Source organism: Crocodylus porosus, unplaced genomic scaffold (genome assembly GCF_001723895.1).
Source record: "Crocodylus porosus isolate Cpor-Errol unplaced genomic scaffold, CroPor_comp1, whole genome shotgun sequence".
NCBI lineage: Eukaryota > Metazoa > Chordata > Crocodylia > Crocodylidae > Crocodylus > Crocodylus porosus.
In genome coordinates, this window is record NW_017728916.1 from 11,410,010 (window position 1) to 11,429,632 (window position 19,623).

At 42.1% G+C, this 19,623-nt stretch overlaps 1 protein-coding gene across 3 annotated transcripts in view; it reads left to right on the forward strand.

Moving 5' to 3' along the window:
- The first annotated feature begins 7 nt into the window (after positions 1 to 7).
- The window catches only part of PCDH19 (protocadherin 19), a 109,941-nt gene continuing 90,325 nt past the window's right edge, over positions 8 to 19,623 (forward strand). For all 3 annotated transcript variants that reach the window (XR_002101375.1, XM_019536464.1, XM_019536465.1), the window contains exons 1-2: positions 8 to 2,832; positions 6,114 to 6,441. Coding sequence is in view for 2 of the 3 variants with exons in the window: in XM_019536464.1 (XP_019392009.1) it covers positions 692 to 2,832; positions 6,114 to 6,441 (2,469 nt within the window). In the remaining variant the exon portion in view is untranslated. The remainder of the gene's footprint in view (positions 2,833 to 6,113; positions 6,442 to 19,623) is intronic.

Genomic DNA, 19,623 nt, shown 5'->3' on the forward strand with positions numbered 1-19,623 from the left:
CCCGCACCCGCACCCGCACCCTGGGGCTGCGCCCTGCTCTCGCCAGCCCGCCCCAAGCGCATGCATTTGCCTGAGAACTTCAGTGCTCCGGAGCCGCGTCCTGCCGGGCTGCCCCTTGCAGCCCAGCCCGGCCCGGCCCGGCCCGGCCCGGCCGGCAGCGGACGGAGCCGGGAGACGACGGGAGTGAAACTTTCCTTGCCAGAGCCGCCGCTACCAGGCACCCGCCTCAGGGACAGGTCGAGGCGGCGGATCGCCCAGCCCAGCCCGCACCTGCCGTCCGGCGCCGGTGTCCCCCGCTGGACGCGCGGCCGCTGGCTGCGGCCGTGACTGCGCCGCCTACTCCGGGCTGCTCCGTGAGGGGGAAGTGCCGCCGCCCCCCGCTCGCGGGCCGCCGCTTCTAGTGGGCGCAGCCCAGCCCCCGCGCCAGCGGGCTGGGAGCCATGAGGAGGCCGCCTGGTCCCGGCTAGCCGCTCCTGCCGCTTCCTTCCCTCCCGCTGGGCCCAGGCATCGGCGCCTTCCAGGCGCAGGGGCAGCCCTGTCCCCGCCGGCCTCGATGCACAGGGACGCCGCCGCTTGCCCCCCACGGCCCTCCCCACCCGCGGCTTGGAGAAGCCCGTAGCCCCCTGGCCCAAGGAAGCGCGGCTGCTCCCCCCACGCTTCCCCCAGGCTCGGAATCAACAGGCAGCTGGAGATGGATGTGCTCCTGCTGCTGCTGGCAGCTGCCGCGCTGTGGGCCAGGGCCGGGGCCCTCATCAACCTGAAGTACTCCGTGGAGGAGGAGCAGCGAGCGGGCACTGTGATTGCCAACGTGGCCAAGGACGCGCGTGAGGCTGGCTTTGTGCTGGATCCGCGGCAGCCCACTGCCTTCCGCGTGGTGTCTAACTCTGCGCCACACCTGGTGGACATCAACCCCAATTCGGGCTTGCTGGTGACCAAGCAGAAGATCGACCGGGACCTGCTGTGCCGCCAGAGCCCCAAGTGCGTGATCTCGCTGGAGGTAATGTCCAGCTCCATGGAGATCTGTGTGATCAAACTGGAGATCAAGGACCTGAATGACAATGCACCCAGCTTCCCCACAGACCAAATAGAGCTGGAGATCTCAGAGACGGCCAGTCCAGGCACACGAGTGCCACTGGAGAGTGCCTACGACCCTGACTCGGGCAGCTTTGGCGTGCAGAGCTACCAGATTACCCCCAATGACCTTTTCGGCCTGGAGACCAAGATACGTGGCGATGGGTCCCGCTTCGCTGAGCTGGTGGTGGAGAAGAGCCTGGACCGTGAGACCCAGTCCCACTACAGCTACCTGATCACAGCCCTGGATGGTGGTAATCCTCCCAACCTGGGCACCGTGGAGCTGAGCATCCGGGTTATTGACTCCAATGACAACAACCCGCTCTTCGAGGAACCGGCCTACACTGTGAGTGTGCCTGAGAATGTGCCTCCGGGCACCCCCCTTCTTCACCTCAATGCTTCTGACCCTGATGAGGGTACTAATGGGCAGGTCGTCTACTCCTTCCACAGCTATGTGTCTGAGCGTGCCCGTGACCTCTTTCAGATCGACCCCCAGAGTGGCCTCATCACAGTCGGTGGAGCCATTGACTATGAGGAGGGCCATGTTTATGAGCTGGACGTGCAGGCCAAGGATCTTGGGCCCAACTCCATCCCGGCCCACTGCAAGGTGACGGTCACTGTGCATGATGCCAACGACAACCCGCCCCTCATCAACCTGCTCTCAGTCAACAGTGAGCTGGTGGAGGTGAGTGAGAGTGCTCCTCCAGGCTATGTCATCGCCTTGGTGCGGGTCTCCGACCGTGATTCAGGTGCCAATGGCAGGGTGCAGTGCAAGCTGCTGGGCAATGTGCCTTTCCGCCTGCAGGAGTATGAGAGCTTCTCTACCATCCTTGTGGATGGCCGGCTGGACCGGGAACAGAGGGACCAGTACAACCTCACTATCCAGGCGAAGGACAATGGTATCCCCTCCCTTCAGGCCACGAAGTCCTTCACTGTCAAGATCACTGATGAAAACGACAACCATCCCCACTTCTCCAAGCCCTACTACCAAGTCATCGTGCAGGAGAACAATACTCCTGGGGCTTACCTCCTCTCTGTGTCTGCCAGGGACCCTGACCTGGGCCTTAATGGCAGCATCTCCTATCAGATTGTGCCCTCTCAAGTCAGGGATATGCCCGTCTTCACCTACGTTTCCATCAACCCCAACTCTGGGGACATCTATGCTTTGCGGTCCTTCAATCATGAGCAGACCAAGGCATTTGAATTCAAAGTCTTGGCCAAAGATGGGGGCAACCCATCCCTGCAGAGCAATGCCACCGTCAGAGTGATTGTCCTGGATGTCAATGACAACACCCCCGTGATCACTACCCCTCCCTTGGTCAATGGGACAGCAGAAGTGTACATCCCTAGGAATGCGGGGGTTGGCTACCTAGTGACTGTAGTCAAGGCAGATGACTATGATGAGGGTGAAAATGGAAGACTATCCTATGAAATGGTAGAAGGGGATAGAGGATTTTTTGAAATAGATCAAATCAATGGAGAGATAAGGACCACCAGAGCATTTGGGGAGAATTCAAAGACCGCTTATGAGCTCATTGTAGTGGCCCATGACCATGGAAAAACTTCTCTCTCAGCATCTGCCTTGATTCTGATATACCTGTCTCCATCTCTGGATGCCCAGGAATCCATAGGATCTGTTAACTTGTCACTGATTTTCATTATTGCCCTGGGTTCTATTGCAGCTATTCTTTTTGTCACCATGATCTTTGTGGCAGTAAAGTGTAAAAGGGATAACAAGGAAATCAGGACCTACAACTGCAGGTAAAGTCAGCTTGTTTCTTTGTACCTAGCAGTATGTGTTTTGATGTATAAATCCAAGTTATTTTTTCCCGTTGTTATGATACACTTTGTGATTTATATCTGTTTTAGGAGCAACAATGAGGATGAACATTGTAAAACTGCTTTAAAAAAAAATTCTTTAGGCTCTTTTTTTTCTTATTCTTTGCATGTTACTTTGGGAGAAGTGCTTTAGGAAGAAGAAAAAATCTATTCTGAGTAAGTGGATTTCATACCGTGGTTTGATAGTCTACTGTGATATAATTCAAATATTTCTTATATATTCTGTAGCAGAAATGAGGTTCTCTGCACAGCTGCTTCTGGGATCTTAGGAAAGAATACTTACTACAGTCACCTCCAAGTGCAGATAGTATTGTTTGAAAAAAAGATGGAAAATGGTTGGTTGGTTGGTTTGTTTGTTTTTTATGATTGCAGGAATAAGCCATGATTCTTACAGCTGCATTGCTGGTAGTAAAGCAGCACTAGATTTTTTTTGAAACCTTGAGTAGGTGGAAAGGAAATTCCTCCAAGAGGGAATTATAGTGGGTGCTCCTAGCATTGAGTCCACATATACAATAGCAGTTGGTGTTTGTGGGGGATTTGTTTGTGGTTCTTCTGCATTGTTGCCTGCATCCTGTCCCCACCAGAGGATGTCACTATGGGCCTTATGTGTTTTCTCTGGGAGTGGTGAATATAAAGGAAAGTGGGAGCTGGGAGAACATGCCATGAAAGAAATCAAGGTTCAGCTAGAATTCGTGAAGTGAAGCAATGTCCTTAAAGCCCTTTCTTTCTATTCAAAAGAGCTATTGTGCCCATGTAGTTCACAATGCAGCTCTTGGTTACAAGTGACAATAGATTCAAATGAAACTTATTTCCTTGAATATACCTAATTTTACTGTGAGAATGTAATGGTTGGTTTAGATCTTATCAGTTGTTCCAATCAGCATATTTACAGCAATGCATTATTTTGTCATAGATGTATGTATGCTCCTATGTCCTTAATTGGAGACACTGGGTCATATCTGCATCTGAAGCATTAGCTGTTATGAAAGGCTAATATGTGAAACTGAGTCCCCTGAATATGTAACAGCCATGCGATTATTGTCTGTCTTTTACTATTCTCTGTGTTACACAAGTTAGTAGACAAATGCTAACCACACATGAATATCAATCAGATGCCATAAAAGAGCAGCTGCAATGCCTCATAAATGGTCTAATCCTGTTACTAGTGAAATAGCCATGACTTCTCCATTCCTTCAGCACTGAGTCATTTCAGATGGAAGGAATGGAAATTAATTTTGCTCTACCTTTGAAACGTATGATTGCCTATGGCAATTTTATAGTGCAGGAGAATGTGCAGTCTTTAAAGTTTTATTTACACAGATATAATGACTGAGAGTTCAGTTTTTATACCCCATTTTTACAACATAAAGCATGTTTATAAGCCCTTTTGCTTGATGGGGAAAATCTTCTGCAAATAAAGCACTGTATGCATTCTATTATGGGATGGCTAGGCTTAAGTGAAAACTAATATACTGGATTTCTTGCCAGCTTGGTCCATTAAACAAAAATAGGATCTGAATGTAGAAAATCAGATTGTGGTATCACCCCTAACAACTTAACATGTATGTATAGCTACTGGGTTTAGTGTGAAAGTTTAGGGATTAATGAAGTGCAGTTTAATTAAATAATCGGTCAATAGAGAAAGGACAGCAAAATGAATGCCTGTAGGAAGTGATTGGGATCTCACATTGCCAAACTTAAACATTTAGGTAAACAAAACAATTAAAGCTTCATCAAATATTGTTAGATCAGTCAGCATCCCTATAGATCATTTGCGCAACAATAATCCCATGAAGTCCTTAAATAATTTACAATCTCAAGGGGATGAACATTCTATTATCAGTGTGAATCTGATCAAGAGAAGTCAGCCGCAGCCACAGATAAGTAATGTATAGGCTTAGCTGTGTTTTTGATTATCAGTTTCCTCATACATACATTTCATGGACCTATGTAGACCTGTGCGCTCTCTCTCTCATCCTATCAACATCTGGTAGAAAATCTTCATAAAATGTGATAATTTATGAGTCGCATAATATTATATGAGAGAGCTGTTTGACTTGGTGGTTTTTTCATGCTCAGGCAATTAGATTTGTAAAGCAAGAATATTTATACAATATTACCTTTCTATATAAATCTGTGTTGTGTATTCCTCTCATTTATCTCTATTGTAATTGCTGAGTTTAAAACCCCTACCTTTTATCATACTAGGCAATAGAACTGACTACTTTTGACTCTGTGTATGTGTGTTTCAAGGTACAGTTTAATGTGTTTACTTTCAGAGGTATTGTGATTTCTGGCACAATCACTGAAATCTTTACTTTCAGAGATGATGCTAAGTTCAGTTGCATTGTTGTTCATCTTCCCAAGTTGTTTTATGATAACTTTGTTTCTTCAGTGAATAAGAGGTGCACATCCAGCATCATCAGTTCATACTTTTATCAGGTACAAAGAAGATGGGGAGAGAGAAGAGAAAAAGAAGATTGTATTAAAAAAGGACAACAAGATAACTTTTTTTTTTTTCTTTTCACAATGCAGTTTTTGTGTTCCAGGTTCTAGAAGGAAAAAAAAAAATCCCAGCAAGGGGTTTGTATAGGAAGGGAGACATGGGGAGAATGTAAAGGTTAGAGAGAAGATTTCAAGTTATTAAATGCTAAGATGAAAGAGTCAGAATAAAAGCAATCTTGATACACAAACTGCATTTAGAGTATGGTGGAAAAAGCTTGTCAGATGAGAATATTGGGGAGGAAGGGGCTGCTGTAACTAGCATTATAGGAGAAGATCTGGGGGTAAGGGGAAAATATATTTGTGCTGACTTCATTTACATGAGCAAAAATAAATTACTTATTACATATGAAAAATAATTCAGGTACCCTTTTCAGTCAGTGGATTTTAACATCTCCATTTTTTCTTTTCTGCAGGCTGAACTTTATTCCTGGTAACTAAATATCAACAATTATAAACAGCAAACAAAACAGAGGAATGTTTCTTTTTCTTTACTTTTCCTGTTTGACCTGAAAACATAATACATATGAAAACAAACTAAAGACCATATTCTGCCACAAGACCCAAAAGATGATGTAATGTGCATGAATAAGAAGCTTATGTGGAGATGGGGCTAACCCCCTGGGGGTTCTTAATATTTAATAATCAGGGCATGGTTCAGGATGCTGTTAGATATTCATTTTGCCACTTCTGTCCCACAGAATTGCCGAGTACTCCTATGGGCATCAAAAGAAATCAAGCAAGAAGAAAAAAATCAGCAAGAACGATATCCGGCTGGTACCACGGGATGTAGAGGAGACTGACAAAATGAATGTTGTGAGCTGCTCGTCCCTTACTTCCTCTCTCAACTACTTTGACTATCATCAGCAGACCTTGCCTCTGGGCTGTCGCAGATCTGAAAGTACCTTCCTCAATGTGGAGAATCAGAACACAAGGAACACAGGGTCCAACCACATCTATCATCACACCTTCACTGGGCAAAGTCCCCAGCAGCCAGATCTGATCATCAATGGAATGCCATTGCCAGAGGTGAGTCTGGTCAGGGCCTTTGGGAAAAGTCACAAGGCTGGATCTAGAGAGTTTACTTGTAACCTCCCTAGTAACAAACAAAGGTTTGCTTGTGGGATTTCCAGTATAAAGACAATGTGTCTTGTTGCTGATCAGACCTCTTGTCCTTATAGTATCTTGCTTAAGTGCAGAGTGTAATAAATGTACAGATAATGGGTCTTGGATTTTGCATGGTAATATGCTTTCTTTGTTCTTTGATGTTGCCATAGTTTGCTGTGGTCATTTAACATGGCAGCAGCAACTGGTTGAATGCAATGAGCAGCAGCATTTAATGGTGATGAGCGTGGTATAAATATATAGGTAAAAAAAGTTAAGTCAGAGGCTTGCTTCTAACTTGTGCTTTCAGGACTTTGATCCAAGTTAGTATACAAGAAGTCAACAGGACTGCTGATGTGAGCAAGGATGGCAGGATTGGGCCCTCTTTTATTCCTATTCTTGGCAAAGAAGCTTTGATCAATTTCACTTATTTAGATTAAAGGTGGTGACTCCTAAGGAAACAGCATGCTTTGACTTTGGTTATGATTAGAAGTCGGTTTGGGAAGGTTTTTTGTCTTTTTATGTTGTCACTGATATTATGGCAGCAATGCACAGTGGGAGTAGAGGGGCCACTTTTAAAATGCCCTAGGATTGTCACTTTAAGTGAGGCTGAACAACTTCTAGCCTACCCTGTTGTGTTGCCTCAGCATGTGGTATTAGTTAGTGCAGACCACTGATCCATATGGTGTTTCCGTAACTGCCAGGAAACAAACTGGAGCCTCTCTAATCCTGGCCATCCTTGTTAGTACCCTCCACTTTCATCCGGTTTTCTCTGCAAATTGCAGGTATCATTTACTTGTTTGTTTCTCTTTGAATTATTATTTGCTATTAAGCAAAACAATCAAACGAGTGTCATGTTTCCTACTTTAAACAGAATAACAAAGCTTGAAAAGCAGCTAAAATATTTATGGCCTACTCTGCTTTGCTCTTAGTACATTGGTGTAAATGCAAAACCAGTTCACTGAAGACTGTGTGGAGCAGCTCCCAGTTTGAAACTTCTGTTACTGAGAATACAGTTTGGCTTTAATATCTGTCAGTTGGTAAGACCTGTTTAAAGCAGTTGATGTCAGTGGGCCTGATCAGAGAGATTTTTGCTAATACAAAAACTTCAGGAAGTCATTGATATTTTAGCATATAAGGACTACAAAATTAGGCTCTTTTAAAGCATAACTTGTTGGCTTCTGAATAGGGGTATAACACTTTTTGATGTGGAATGGTCAGAGTCCTTCAGCAAAATGCATTTGCAGAGTTTTAAAGGAGACCTGTAGTTTAAAATTGTAAGATGATCCTGGCTTGTTTTCTGGGTCTCCTTGATGGATCATATTTTCTTCCCTTCTCCCAGCCTGGTTGCATTCCACATCTGTCCTGTCATAGCAGCTCCAGACTTTCACTTGGCATCTTACTGCTTTGCTCTTTCAAGGTTACCCATTTCTCTGCTGTGCTGAGGCAACTTCTGCATCAGTGCACAAGCACACAGAGCCAGTACCAAATGTAACAGCCTGTAGCTGCTGGAAGTGAGAGAGAGTCTAAATGCAATTAGGAGGGTACAGCGAAAGTAATAGAGCACTGTTCCAGAGAATTAAAGCTCAATTTAACTTCTGGTGTTAGTATGAAAGCTATAATCAAGATCCTTAGCTATACCTAAATGGCATTGGCATTGACTTGTATATAATAGCTCACATCTTTTACTGTATATACAGATGAAGGACTGAATCAACTCTGGATCCAAATGTCTCTGAATTTTGGAGATACTGGATCGGAACTGGTTGACTAAAGTCTACCTCTGACCAAGAGAACTGATAACAAAGGTTCTTTGAACCCTGAACTTTGGGCAGGTTTGAGACAAAGTGAAATTCTCCATAAGAGGTGACTATGAGGGTTCCCATCGCTGTTGGGAAACATCTGACTACAGCCCAGAGTTCAAATTGGGGCTTCAGAGTACCCTAGAGTTCAAACTGCACTTTTCAAGGTTGCATGTAAGCAAAAGCTTTTAGTATTGTTGGGGCAATGTCTCATGAATAATTACTACCTGGAGAATTGTATTGTTTGGAGGAGGATCTCAGAAGTGGTATTGAGTACAGTCTTTCTAAGGCTATCAGAACCCCTGAGTATTGGAAAGGACTCTACCGCAGCTTCCATGTGCAGAGTAGGTGAGCCGTACTGTGAGCACACTGAGACTGTGTGTGATTCAGTATTTCAGAGTAAATTTAATTATAAAAATCCATCATGTGGGTGGCATTAGCTAGAATTGTGGGTGGGCAGCTGGAGGTCTGCAGCACTGGGGAAGAGGAGGTCAGGGGAGACATCAGAGTTCAGCTGAAAAAGTTAATAGTCACAGCCAGAATCCATTTCTGCACAAATTGCTCCCTAGTGCAGCTGCATTGCCATTAAGCTTTGGGTCCGGCTAGGTGGAAATCTCCATAAAGATGCCCCAACTCTATAGATTCTGGGTTCTTCTCTTAGGAAACTTAGGTATTGGCAGAGGGAATTACATTTCCTTTCATGCCCAACTCCAGCCCCCCCCTTCACTTACGGAGTTTAATGTACTAAAAGCTATTGGAACATGAAGTGATGAAACCCATAGAGATATTAAGAAATAAAATGTTTCTCTTCCTAACTTCAGCATCAGTTGGACATGTAGAAGTCTAGCAGTTAAAAGACCTTTCCACTTCTGTCCAGAGAACAAGTGGCTCTCTGGACATTGCATGAGCTCAGTGGGCTTCATCCAGAGCCTGTTGATGATGTGATGGTTTTGGATTTGGCCCTGCACAGGTAACTAGCTTGTGTTGAAGCCTTCTGGCTTAATGAATACAGACATCAACAGGAGCTCATTTTGCTATGCTTCTTGGAACCAGGTCAGTGTAAATGGTGATGGAAGTGAGTGGCAGAAAAAGTCTGGAAAGTCAGGCTGCCAGTTATTTAACTAGCCAGGATCGGGAAGCACAATTAAAAGGGAAACCATCTGTAGATTTAGTTCAGGAACCATGACTTTGGGCCAGGTTTTTCATGGGCTTCCTGGCTGGCCAGTCATTGTTGGGTATGCTCTTGGCCACTGTCATACTGCTACTGTTCATGTCATGTAGGAAAGGAGGATCCAGAAGTGAGAGATGGAAATGACCTTTGGCTACACCTGACCTGTAGAAATATTTGATTTATTTTTTCCCTTCTGCACTGTTTTTTTTTTCTGCAAGAAGGCAGGAGAGGTGCCTCATTAATAAGTAGGAAGGGGAGAAACTGAACCCAAGTGAAATCTTATTGGCAGTCTGGCCAAAGTGAGAAACTGGGTTTGAAAAAACAGTAACCTTTTTCTAAAGTCCCCGAGGGAAGCTGCTGTTGTGGGGCGGTGATTACGATGGTGTCTGTGACTCAGTTGGCAGAAGGGCGTACTAGAACTCTGGAGGACCCAAGAAGTTCAGTCCATACTTTTCAGAAATAGTACAAAAGACCATTAAAAAGACTGCAGCATTTGTGGAACGGCAGCCTGGTTCCCCGAGCCCACCTTTCTACTACATTTAATCTGTAGCTATGCTTTCTCTCCCCTCCATGAGATCTGTGTTCTCCTGTATATGGTATGTACTCCTTTTCACTGTCCATTGCATCCTGTTTGCAACATTTGATCGCTAGGCTGAAGCTGTCACTGCAACAGTCTTGGTGGATCTGCTGTGAACACAATCATTCAGCATCAGAACAGCAGTGATAGGCAAGCTTATTTTATTAATAGGAATTATTGTTCATTAACAGTTATCATTCAAAAGCATGTTATTACAACACCCGTGGGTGCAAACTGTTTAACAATAGCAGTTCCTGTCCAGTTACTTCAAATTTCAGACCAGAGAATCCTAGTTGGGGGAGGGGGGATCTATTATCTTATGCAGCCCATTTCTTATTCAGTGCAGGACTTTTCCTGCCAGTGTATTTACTAGGACTTTGTCCAGTTTAGTTTCAAATGTCTCAAGTGATGAGGCTTCCACCACTTCCCTTAGGACATTTTTCCACAGCCTAATAGATCTCAGTGTCAGGCAAATTTTACTAATGTTCAACCTAAATGTGACTTTCCCTTGTTGTAGTGATGGGAAGGCACAGCATTGTTTGATACAAGATACAGTACAGAGGTAAATAGTAAAGCTATTTGACATGAAACATTTGTGTCTGAGAAGTAAGCAAATGTCTCCTAAAAACAACCCTTTTCCTAGCAGAGAATAGTTTTGGATTAGCTTGTTGTGTAGCCAGTCTTTAATGTGAGGCTCATTTAATTTAACAGTTAAGAACCTTGAAATAAAAGTCCCTGAGGATGAGTTGTTTGTGGAGAGAAATGTTCTTCAGGAGACATTTCCACTTTTGCCGTAGCATAGTTACAAATGGTGGCAGGTATCTGGGCTGTGTATATAGTGTCATGCTGGTTAAATTGAATTTTTTTGTGCTCCTTACTTTTGTCCATTTGGTCTGGAAGGAGACAAACATCTGTGTCTGCAGAGATTTGAATTTTAATCTGATGGAAAAAAATGAGAGACTCTTATGTTTGTGCCAAACTGTTACTTCAGATTGTCTGTCAGAAAAATAATTGCCGAGAGAGATTTTGGGGGTGGGAATGGGTACCTGGAATTCTGTCATGATCGTAGTTCATTCCACATCATCCAACTCTGAGGCCCTCCCCAGTTCCAGCTGCAAAGGCCTATTCTGGGCTTGTGTTGGCAGGGTTGTGGATGTGGTCAGCTCATTTTGGCACATAACTCAAATACTGCTTATGGCCAGTAAAGTGTTGATTTATACCTATTGTAAGAGTGACTGAAAAGAATGAGGGTCTGGCCTGGGAGATTATGTACATTTGCACTATAGCTGGGGAGCATGCCATGTTTTTTGGGAAGGAAGCTTCCCAGTCAAAGGGAGATTGCACCCAGCTTGCTCCTTAGTTTCTTGAAGCTCACTTGTGATCACTATTCTTCTCCTTGCTGAGCCTGGGGAGAAATGAAACTTTGAAACTAGAAGGGCCGTATGTCCAGCCAGAGTCTTCTATATGAATGTTACTGGAAACTGTGCTTAGAGATCAATGGCCAATTGAAATGGGCCTTCCTATATGTACTGCTATGAAAGCTGTCTTGCTAAGGGGCCATGAGAACATTTGCATTCTAGCAATTGGAAGCCCAATTTAAGAATGAAACTGTTTTGGGATTGTGGTGGTTTATTAAGAGTTTGTAAAATCAGTTCCTGTCTTGCTTTGATACTAGTTTAATATCAGCCTGATAGAAAAGGCTATATTTGGAGCAGCCATTGATTCTAATAATCCTTCCAAATCTGATGCTCAAGAGTTAGGGTCTGATTTCTACCTGCACCCTCCCGCACTCCCCTGACTATGGCTGTGCTCACTTGCCCTAACTTGTATGAATGCTGCCACAAGAGTGAGTTTGAGTCAGATATTTGCAGCTTCAAATTTATTATTGCATTAATTTGACTTAATTTGCATGGGGCAATAGCGCACATCTCACTAGACAAACAGGACACTAGAATTACAGCATCGTTTTAGTCCTTAGTAAGCAATCTGCCATCCTAAGCTGCTGTTACTGCAGAATGAGGCCACTTTTTACTAAGGTGGTGGCCACCAGCAATGGGCTCAGGCATTCTTAGTATTCATGAAGTATGAGTACTGCTTGCTTAGACTTCATTAGGATTGTGCATGAGTGGTTTTAAAGGTTACCTTTGTGAGCAGAAGCTACAGCACTGGGCCCCACTGCTTCTAAATACATTTTTTGACAGTCTTCTGACCAAAAAAATGGTCTTCTGAACAAAATGAATGTTCTTTTCAGGTCACATGGAGAGTTTTGTTTTATTTTTTCCTTGTGAATATCTTCCTGTGTTTAACAAAGGTAAATTTCTCTGACTTGCAACTAATATGATTTTGTAGGAAATAAAATCAGCATTACTGTTTCTCTTTGTCATTCTCTACTTGACAATTCTTTCTTTCCCTCTAGCTTATCCTTCTTTTCTGTGCTAGCCTCAAAAAGCCCCCAAAAGTGTCTCTTATAATCGCATTTTGTGTGTTACAACCAGAATGAATGTACTCACTTTAATATGCTTGGTTTGTGGAAATCAGTTACTGTCTGGTATAACAAACAATTTGTTACAAGCCATGCCATTTATAAGTGAAGGGCCCTGCTTTAGTATAACACTAGGGAAACCATGTTATATAATTGAAAAGATTTGGTTCACCTATGAATAACACTATATGTATAGAACTAAATAAAAAATTAAGCAGAATAAATTTCCAGCATTCAGATGTACCATGCTGTAGAAACAAAGCTTATTTTAAGAGACCATCATAATTAAAGCATCATTGGCAGTGATCTTCAGTATGTCAGAAGACTAACTTCATGCAAAATGATGGCGGCCTTGATAGCTCCTTGGGAGGTCACTGTAACTCAGCCCTGTTTTCAGATTTGCTCAGAGATCTGTATGCAAAAGCCACTGTTTTAATTAGTGTGTCTTCATTTTTGTGAATTTTTCTTTTTGTGTCATATAGTTAATGGCAATTATTCTTCTTTAAAAGCTTGGCAAAGCAAGTGATGTTTTTAATATTAGATAATGACACTTTCCTCCACCTCCCCACCCCCTCACCCTTTTGTGGGTTTAAAAATATCTAGTAGATGTTTTGCTTTTTAACTCTGATGCGATAAGAAAGCCTTGTCTGATAGAAAAACCTCACCAAGAGTATCTGATGGGGAATCAAACGTCCAGCTGATTTATGGGATTGCTAATAGAATACATCCACTTATACCTCTAGGTCACCTCTTTGTCTCTGGCACAGGTTAGTAGTGACTGAATCATTACCACCTGACTTTTGTTTTGTGCATGCTGAGTCATGTGTTGGAAATCTCAATCTTGTTCCTGGAGAACAGGGAGTTGTTTCATAGTGCCTGTGGGTGCAGTGGATGCTATCATTGGCAGCCTCTGTAAGAGAGGCTGAGGACAGAGACAGCAAGAAAACAGACCTTGGAAGACAGTCCTGGTCAGAGCTGAAACACATAGGTAAAAGGTGGTGTGAATGTAGCTTGTGCTGCTGATGTACATTTTGTGCTTGTTCTGTGGATAATTGGAGGACTTTCAGGCTTTGTGTTAGAAATCCAGTACCTGTTGAGAACGTGTAATGTTCACTTAAAAATGATACATATGTAAATAGCCAAATAATTGCAAGTCACAGAGAATCCCTCTGCTTGACTATCCCTGAACTGTTTTGTATATCATAATACATTATATGACCTTTTATGGTGTTTGAGGGCAACATTATGGAAATAAGCAGCTTTTTATTCCATTCTAAGGTCAGGGTAACAAAATTATACATCATCTAATGCAATCCCTTCAAGCTTTCAGTTTTGAAAAATTCATGTCAATACTTTGCAACAGAGATAAACAGCATAGCTCACAGTCATGTTTAACAATGTATTGCACTGATCGGGGCTCTTGCTATCCTGTTCTTGGGAAAAGAGTCAAACTGAACATTGCTTTGTTTTCTTTTTATATTGATAATAAAGAGCTGTGATCCCACCCAAAATTATGTTTTTGTTCTACCTTGCAGAAGGTTTCAAGGCCCTGTATGCCTGCCCAAGAGATTTGCTGGAAGTAGGATTGAATCCAAATGATACCTGGGGTAGGTGGCAGTTGTGGTTTTCTGTGGAAGTAGGATATGATGTGGTCAGGTTTGTGTTTTTTGTTTTGTTGGTGGTTTGGAAATGTCTTGGTTCTCAGAATAAGTTTGAATCAGTAAAAAAGGATACTGCAGGGTCACTTCTGCACTGCCTTACCCATTTTGTAATCTGCATAAAGAGGCTGTGAAGTTGTGCCACTCTGATCTTATACCCAGTTCACATTCATTTACCCTGGGCATAAATGACCCTGAAAGGTGTTTAGCTGTGGAGGATCACACTGGAGGTGTGGAGATTTGGCATGCTTCAGTCCTGCAGTTGGATCCCAGTGCAGATAAAGACTGAAGACAGGATCTTCATCGACTCCAGGGAGTTTTACAAGGGCACAAGAACATCCTCTGGGGCAGTTCTAAGGACAGGATCTAGGCCTACATGTGTAAACAGCTTCTGCTAACATCAAAATCTTATTTAAAAACAAAAATCTTCTCTCTCATATGAATGTGTTGGAAAACAGGAACTGAGAATTGTAAATTTATTTCTCTTACCTCTTGAGGCCTTTATTTATGTGATATTACAGCACCTGAGAGTACAACTGATTGTTAATTACATATTTCCCATTCAGTTTGATTGTCTGGTCTTGTGCCCGTGATCAGATTTAGTTTGCTTGAGCTGAGAGAAGATAGCACAGGTAACTATTAAAAAAATAACGAATAAGGGCTTTCATTTAAATTTAAGAAGAACAAACTCCTCTGAAGCTTTTCTTTGCTAAACAGCATCAGGATGATGGTCTTAAGTGAATAGTTATGGTCCTAAGTAAAATAATTTCCAATGTGGGTCTTAGTAGTACCTGCTTGTTTTCACTTTTGTGATTTGTAAACATAGTATTTTTTTTGCATAAAGGCCATCCTAGATGCAAAGGAATTACAAGACTGGGTTGTGATGACGGAATATAGATCTGCTTTGCATAACTTTACAAACACCTCCTCTGGGTTTTAGAAGAAGTCTGGCTATTGTTTAGAAGAACTCTGGCTACTCCTTAGTATACCCCGTCATACCAATTCAAATAAGGTTTCTCCCACTTCCAGAGTGCCTACCCCAATTCTAGTTAAACATGTAAAGCAAGAGATAAAGCCATTTTATTCTCTAGGGTTTAGGAGTTCCCTTTGACCTCAATTGTGATATAAATTGATGTACTGCAATCAATCTTTGTTCAAATATGTCAGCATCATACTGGGATGTATGTGCTCAGGCTGGATTGCAGTCCCCCAGCTACATACATAAGTACAGTGTATCCTGTTTTATTGTTAGATGACTTTTACATGTTCAGCCCAAAGAGTGCATTGCCCTTTTCCTTTTTGTGCAGCCAGACTCCTGTCAGATGTGCTGTCCACCAGCATGCCTGTTCTCTCCTTGCATGCAAATGCTTCCTCTAATCATTGGTAGCTGTGCTTGTTCTCTTCTTCCGAGCCAGGTTGCATATGGGTTTGTGCATGGCTTTGCTTTAATAAATGATTAGATATTGTTCCCAATAGAGGCTATAGTTGAGTACCAATAATTTTCTGTTAATTAAAATACAGGATGGTCTTATTTGTAGCATAAATAGTTGTAATCTATGCACTTATAAGAGTAATTATAATGTAAATTGCAGTGTGCTCTGAATTTACAATGAATTGGGGGCTCTAGTGAGGTGTCTTCCTTTGTACATTTGATGTTGGTAATAGGTGATACATAGGGCTTGATCCTGCATATCCTGCTTATTCCAAACTCTTACTGAATTCAGTGGGAGGTTTGGGTACGGTAGAAAATCAGGCCCATAATTGCCAATGTTGCTTTATGGGCTTGATTCTACATTTTTTTTTTTTTTTTTTTTTTTCCAGGCAAAGATGCACACACATGTCTGTGGGGATGTTTGCTAGAGAAAAGACCACAGTATTCTTCCTGCAGCAACTAACAGAGCCCCAACTTAAGACAGTTATGCCTTATGTCAGCTGGACAAATACGTATTGCTTTAGTCTTCAAGTGATCCCCTGTTAAACAAAGAATTACAGTTAGTTCTTATTTCCTTGTTAAGTTATTTAAGGCTGCTGGTATAGTCAGTGCTAATGCTGCAGTAGAAAAGCGTACATCCTATTTATTGTACTACATGTTCTCAATGGCATCTCGGATATCCTCCCATGACAGAGCTCAGTATACTGCAAGTTTAAAAAAAAAAAACCCTCATTAAATCAAATGAATACTACATGGAAATTGAAGTTGATTTCTGTATCTTTGAGTTGCACAGAAAGGGTCTCTGCCTCTGCATTTTATTGGCCACAAGAGATCTGGACATGAATCCTTTATCATTCTCGTGGGGATCTTGAGCTTGTAGGATTATATGATCTTTTGTAATGGCAGGTGTATGCCACAGGGCAGGTTTTAAAATTCCTATGTTGGTGGATTACATTAACCCATACTAAGTCAGGTATGTAAAATTCCATTAAGCTAAAACCCTCTGGCATTTTCTCACTGATACTAGAAATCTGCAAGCAATGTTAATGCAGTAGGTTTGCTCATCTATTAGTAGGATGATGGGTTTAAAATAATAACATTTATCTTTGGCTATGGACCTACCATGGTGCATACTGAGTACAATTTTGTGAAAGGCTTTGCAGATGTTCCTTCAGTCAATCTGGGTCACAGAAAGATTGCTTAGAATCACAAAGGTTAGAAGGCGATCAAATAATTCTGCCTTTTTTATTGCTGAATAATGTACGTGGAGAATATCATTCACCATTATTAGGCTAAATGAGTTGGGACGATGTATGACTCAATATTTTATTTTTCTGTAGTGGCTGATTTGTCTGTTTTTATAATGCAGCTAAATTCTCTGTTGTTGATCTTATTGATTATTGGCTTGCATAACTAAAATGTATTGGTGTGCACTTGTAGGAGCTTAATATGTTGAATTACAAACAACATTAAAGTTAAGTTTTACACAAGTGTTTGACAATTGAAGCCAATGAATGTTGCATTTTTAAAGTTGTTTATGGGTCATGTGTATGTCTAGACAATGTGGAATGTGCCCAATTCTAATATATTGGGTAGCTTCATGGGAAATGATTGGATTGGTATTTTAACAAGTGGTCTGTTCTAAACAAGCTAAATGATTGCAAAATTCTTCTTTTAAGACATGGGTTCTTATAATAGACATTTATATAAACTCAGTTACCTGTTGTAGCTAAAGCTATACATTGATGCTATATATGGCATCCCTACTTATACTGAATAGTACTTTACTTCATTATTAAGATGCAGCTGGACTGCTCAGAGTAGGGTAGTGCTGTTTGCAATGCAGGAGAAGTCATGCCTCAAGTCACCAAGTTCTGTTTTTAGCAGATCAGTAGTACAGGTCAGAATTCAGCTGCTGTGTATATTTGAGATGGATGTCCCCACTGATCATCCCTGAAACTTGGGAAGGTTCTGACCCTGACCTAGACTTGGTTCCCTGTCCTTGTCTCTAGAATTTCCTGGTTGCTCCTGGGCAAATTCGGATTCAGATATGAATGTCTTAACTTGGGTCCAACTTCAGTGACATTTAATAATGTATTCAAGAATAGTTTTTCCATTTGCAGCATTCTATTATTGAAGACTTTTATTATTTTGGAAAATACTCCATTGCAAGTTTTGAACTCATTTCTCCCTCCTTGCTGATATTGTCCATTTTGTTTGGAAAATGCTATGTTCTGGCTAAGGTCTTGATCATTTACCTCTGTGTGAGCTGACAGCAGTAGTGATGTCACTGAAGCAGTTGAAAGCTGTCTTACATGCTCCTCTCCTCCATGACCTCCTGTGAAGGATTATCTACAGCTTCTGGCTGCAGAGATTGTCAGATTTAAGTATTGCTGCAGAACCAGCAGAGGGAGTACAGAAGCACAAAACATCATTGTGTCAGTTCTCTGGCAACAGTAGCTAGGGACTTTTTGTTTGGTGTTTTCTCAGTGACAAGATGACTTTCTTTTTTTCATGGAAATGTGTCTAGGAGTAGGTTCTTCCTTTTTGATTCCCACACTTGGTTGTCATTAGCATAGGTGGGCGTATACAGATGCACATTAAGGGGAGAATGATTATACCCTGTAGAATTTGGGGAAAATTCTTCATTAGACTCGTAACATTGTTCCAAGCTGCTGATTTCACACGGGAAAACTCTGGACAACATTATTTTCCCTCTTCTGCAGTTCACTGTCTTTTGTAATTTCTGTTCATCAATCTGAAAAAAAGCATCTTGATTTTTAAGTGTGGCCCTGGACAGAACAGTGTTTTGGAAAAGAATAGGTGCCAGGGTTCTTCTCGTCTCGATGGCAATTGTATTGACTTTGTTACAGAAGATGATTTTTATTTTTTTTAAACGCAAGCATTGCAAACAAAGTCTGGGATCCAAAAAGCAAGGTTTGTTTTGTTTGCTTCTTCCATCATTCCCAAGAACAGCGATTCTCCAGCTGTGATTTAGCTTGGTTTATAATACACAAAGAACAGACTACATTCCACTTCCCTGTTAGCTGCAGCAGTAGCAGGAGGAAATGCTTGTGTCGGTCTTTAATCGGCAGATGGAAGACTTGTATATTTGGAGAACAGTTTCTGCTGAGTAGGAAGGTGTTGCTTTTCAACTTCAGTGACTCTAAGTGCTTATCTGCCCTTGTTGCCTCCAGTCTGAAGTCATAACCTGTCACGTGTGACATCGCAATTGCTTGCTGTGTTATGATTATAATGGAACACTGTTGTTCATTATATTGTATGGCAGTTTGAGCTGTGTGTTGGTGCCCTTTTAAAGTCAGTCAATAAAAATAATTGTGACCTTGGGTGGGGGAATTGGACGAAAAAGTGTAGTAGCAAATGAATGTTTAAAAAATGGAGATGTTTACTTGCAGATGTTTTTGGTAATTGGTAACAAAATATAGCACATATATGGTATTTAATTGGAAGTGGATCCAATTACATCAACGTCTTCAGAGATTTCTCTGAAGCTGGTAAGCTGTCCTTTAAATCTAAATGCTACTCCCATTTCTCTCCTCCTTTCCCATGTCCCAAGACCTTTCCTGGGGTCTTCTGAAGGGGGCCTGGATAGTAGTTTTGCCTGCTTCTTTCCTTCCTTCTTTTCTAGAACCATGGGTGGAAAAACAATCTGGAAGAATTGTGTGTTGACTTTGACTTTCACATACAGTTTTTGCTTTTCTGAATTTTGTAATGTGGTTTTGCTTTCATTTGCCTCACAACATTAAACCTAGGACTGTTGGATACAATTTTCAGGAAGACACTAAGGGATACAACCTGTTCTTGTCATGCCTGTAACAACCCCAGAAATACTAATTCTTGGGTGAACAAAGCACATCTTCACCCCTCCCACCCAGTGGGGTCCCTCAAAGCTCTGTCCTGGGACCCATACTGTTCAACATCTTCATTAACGATGTGGACTTTGGAGTCAGGAGTGGACTGGCCA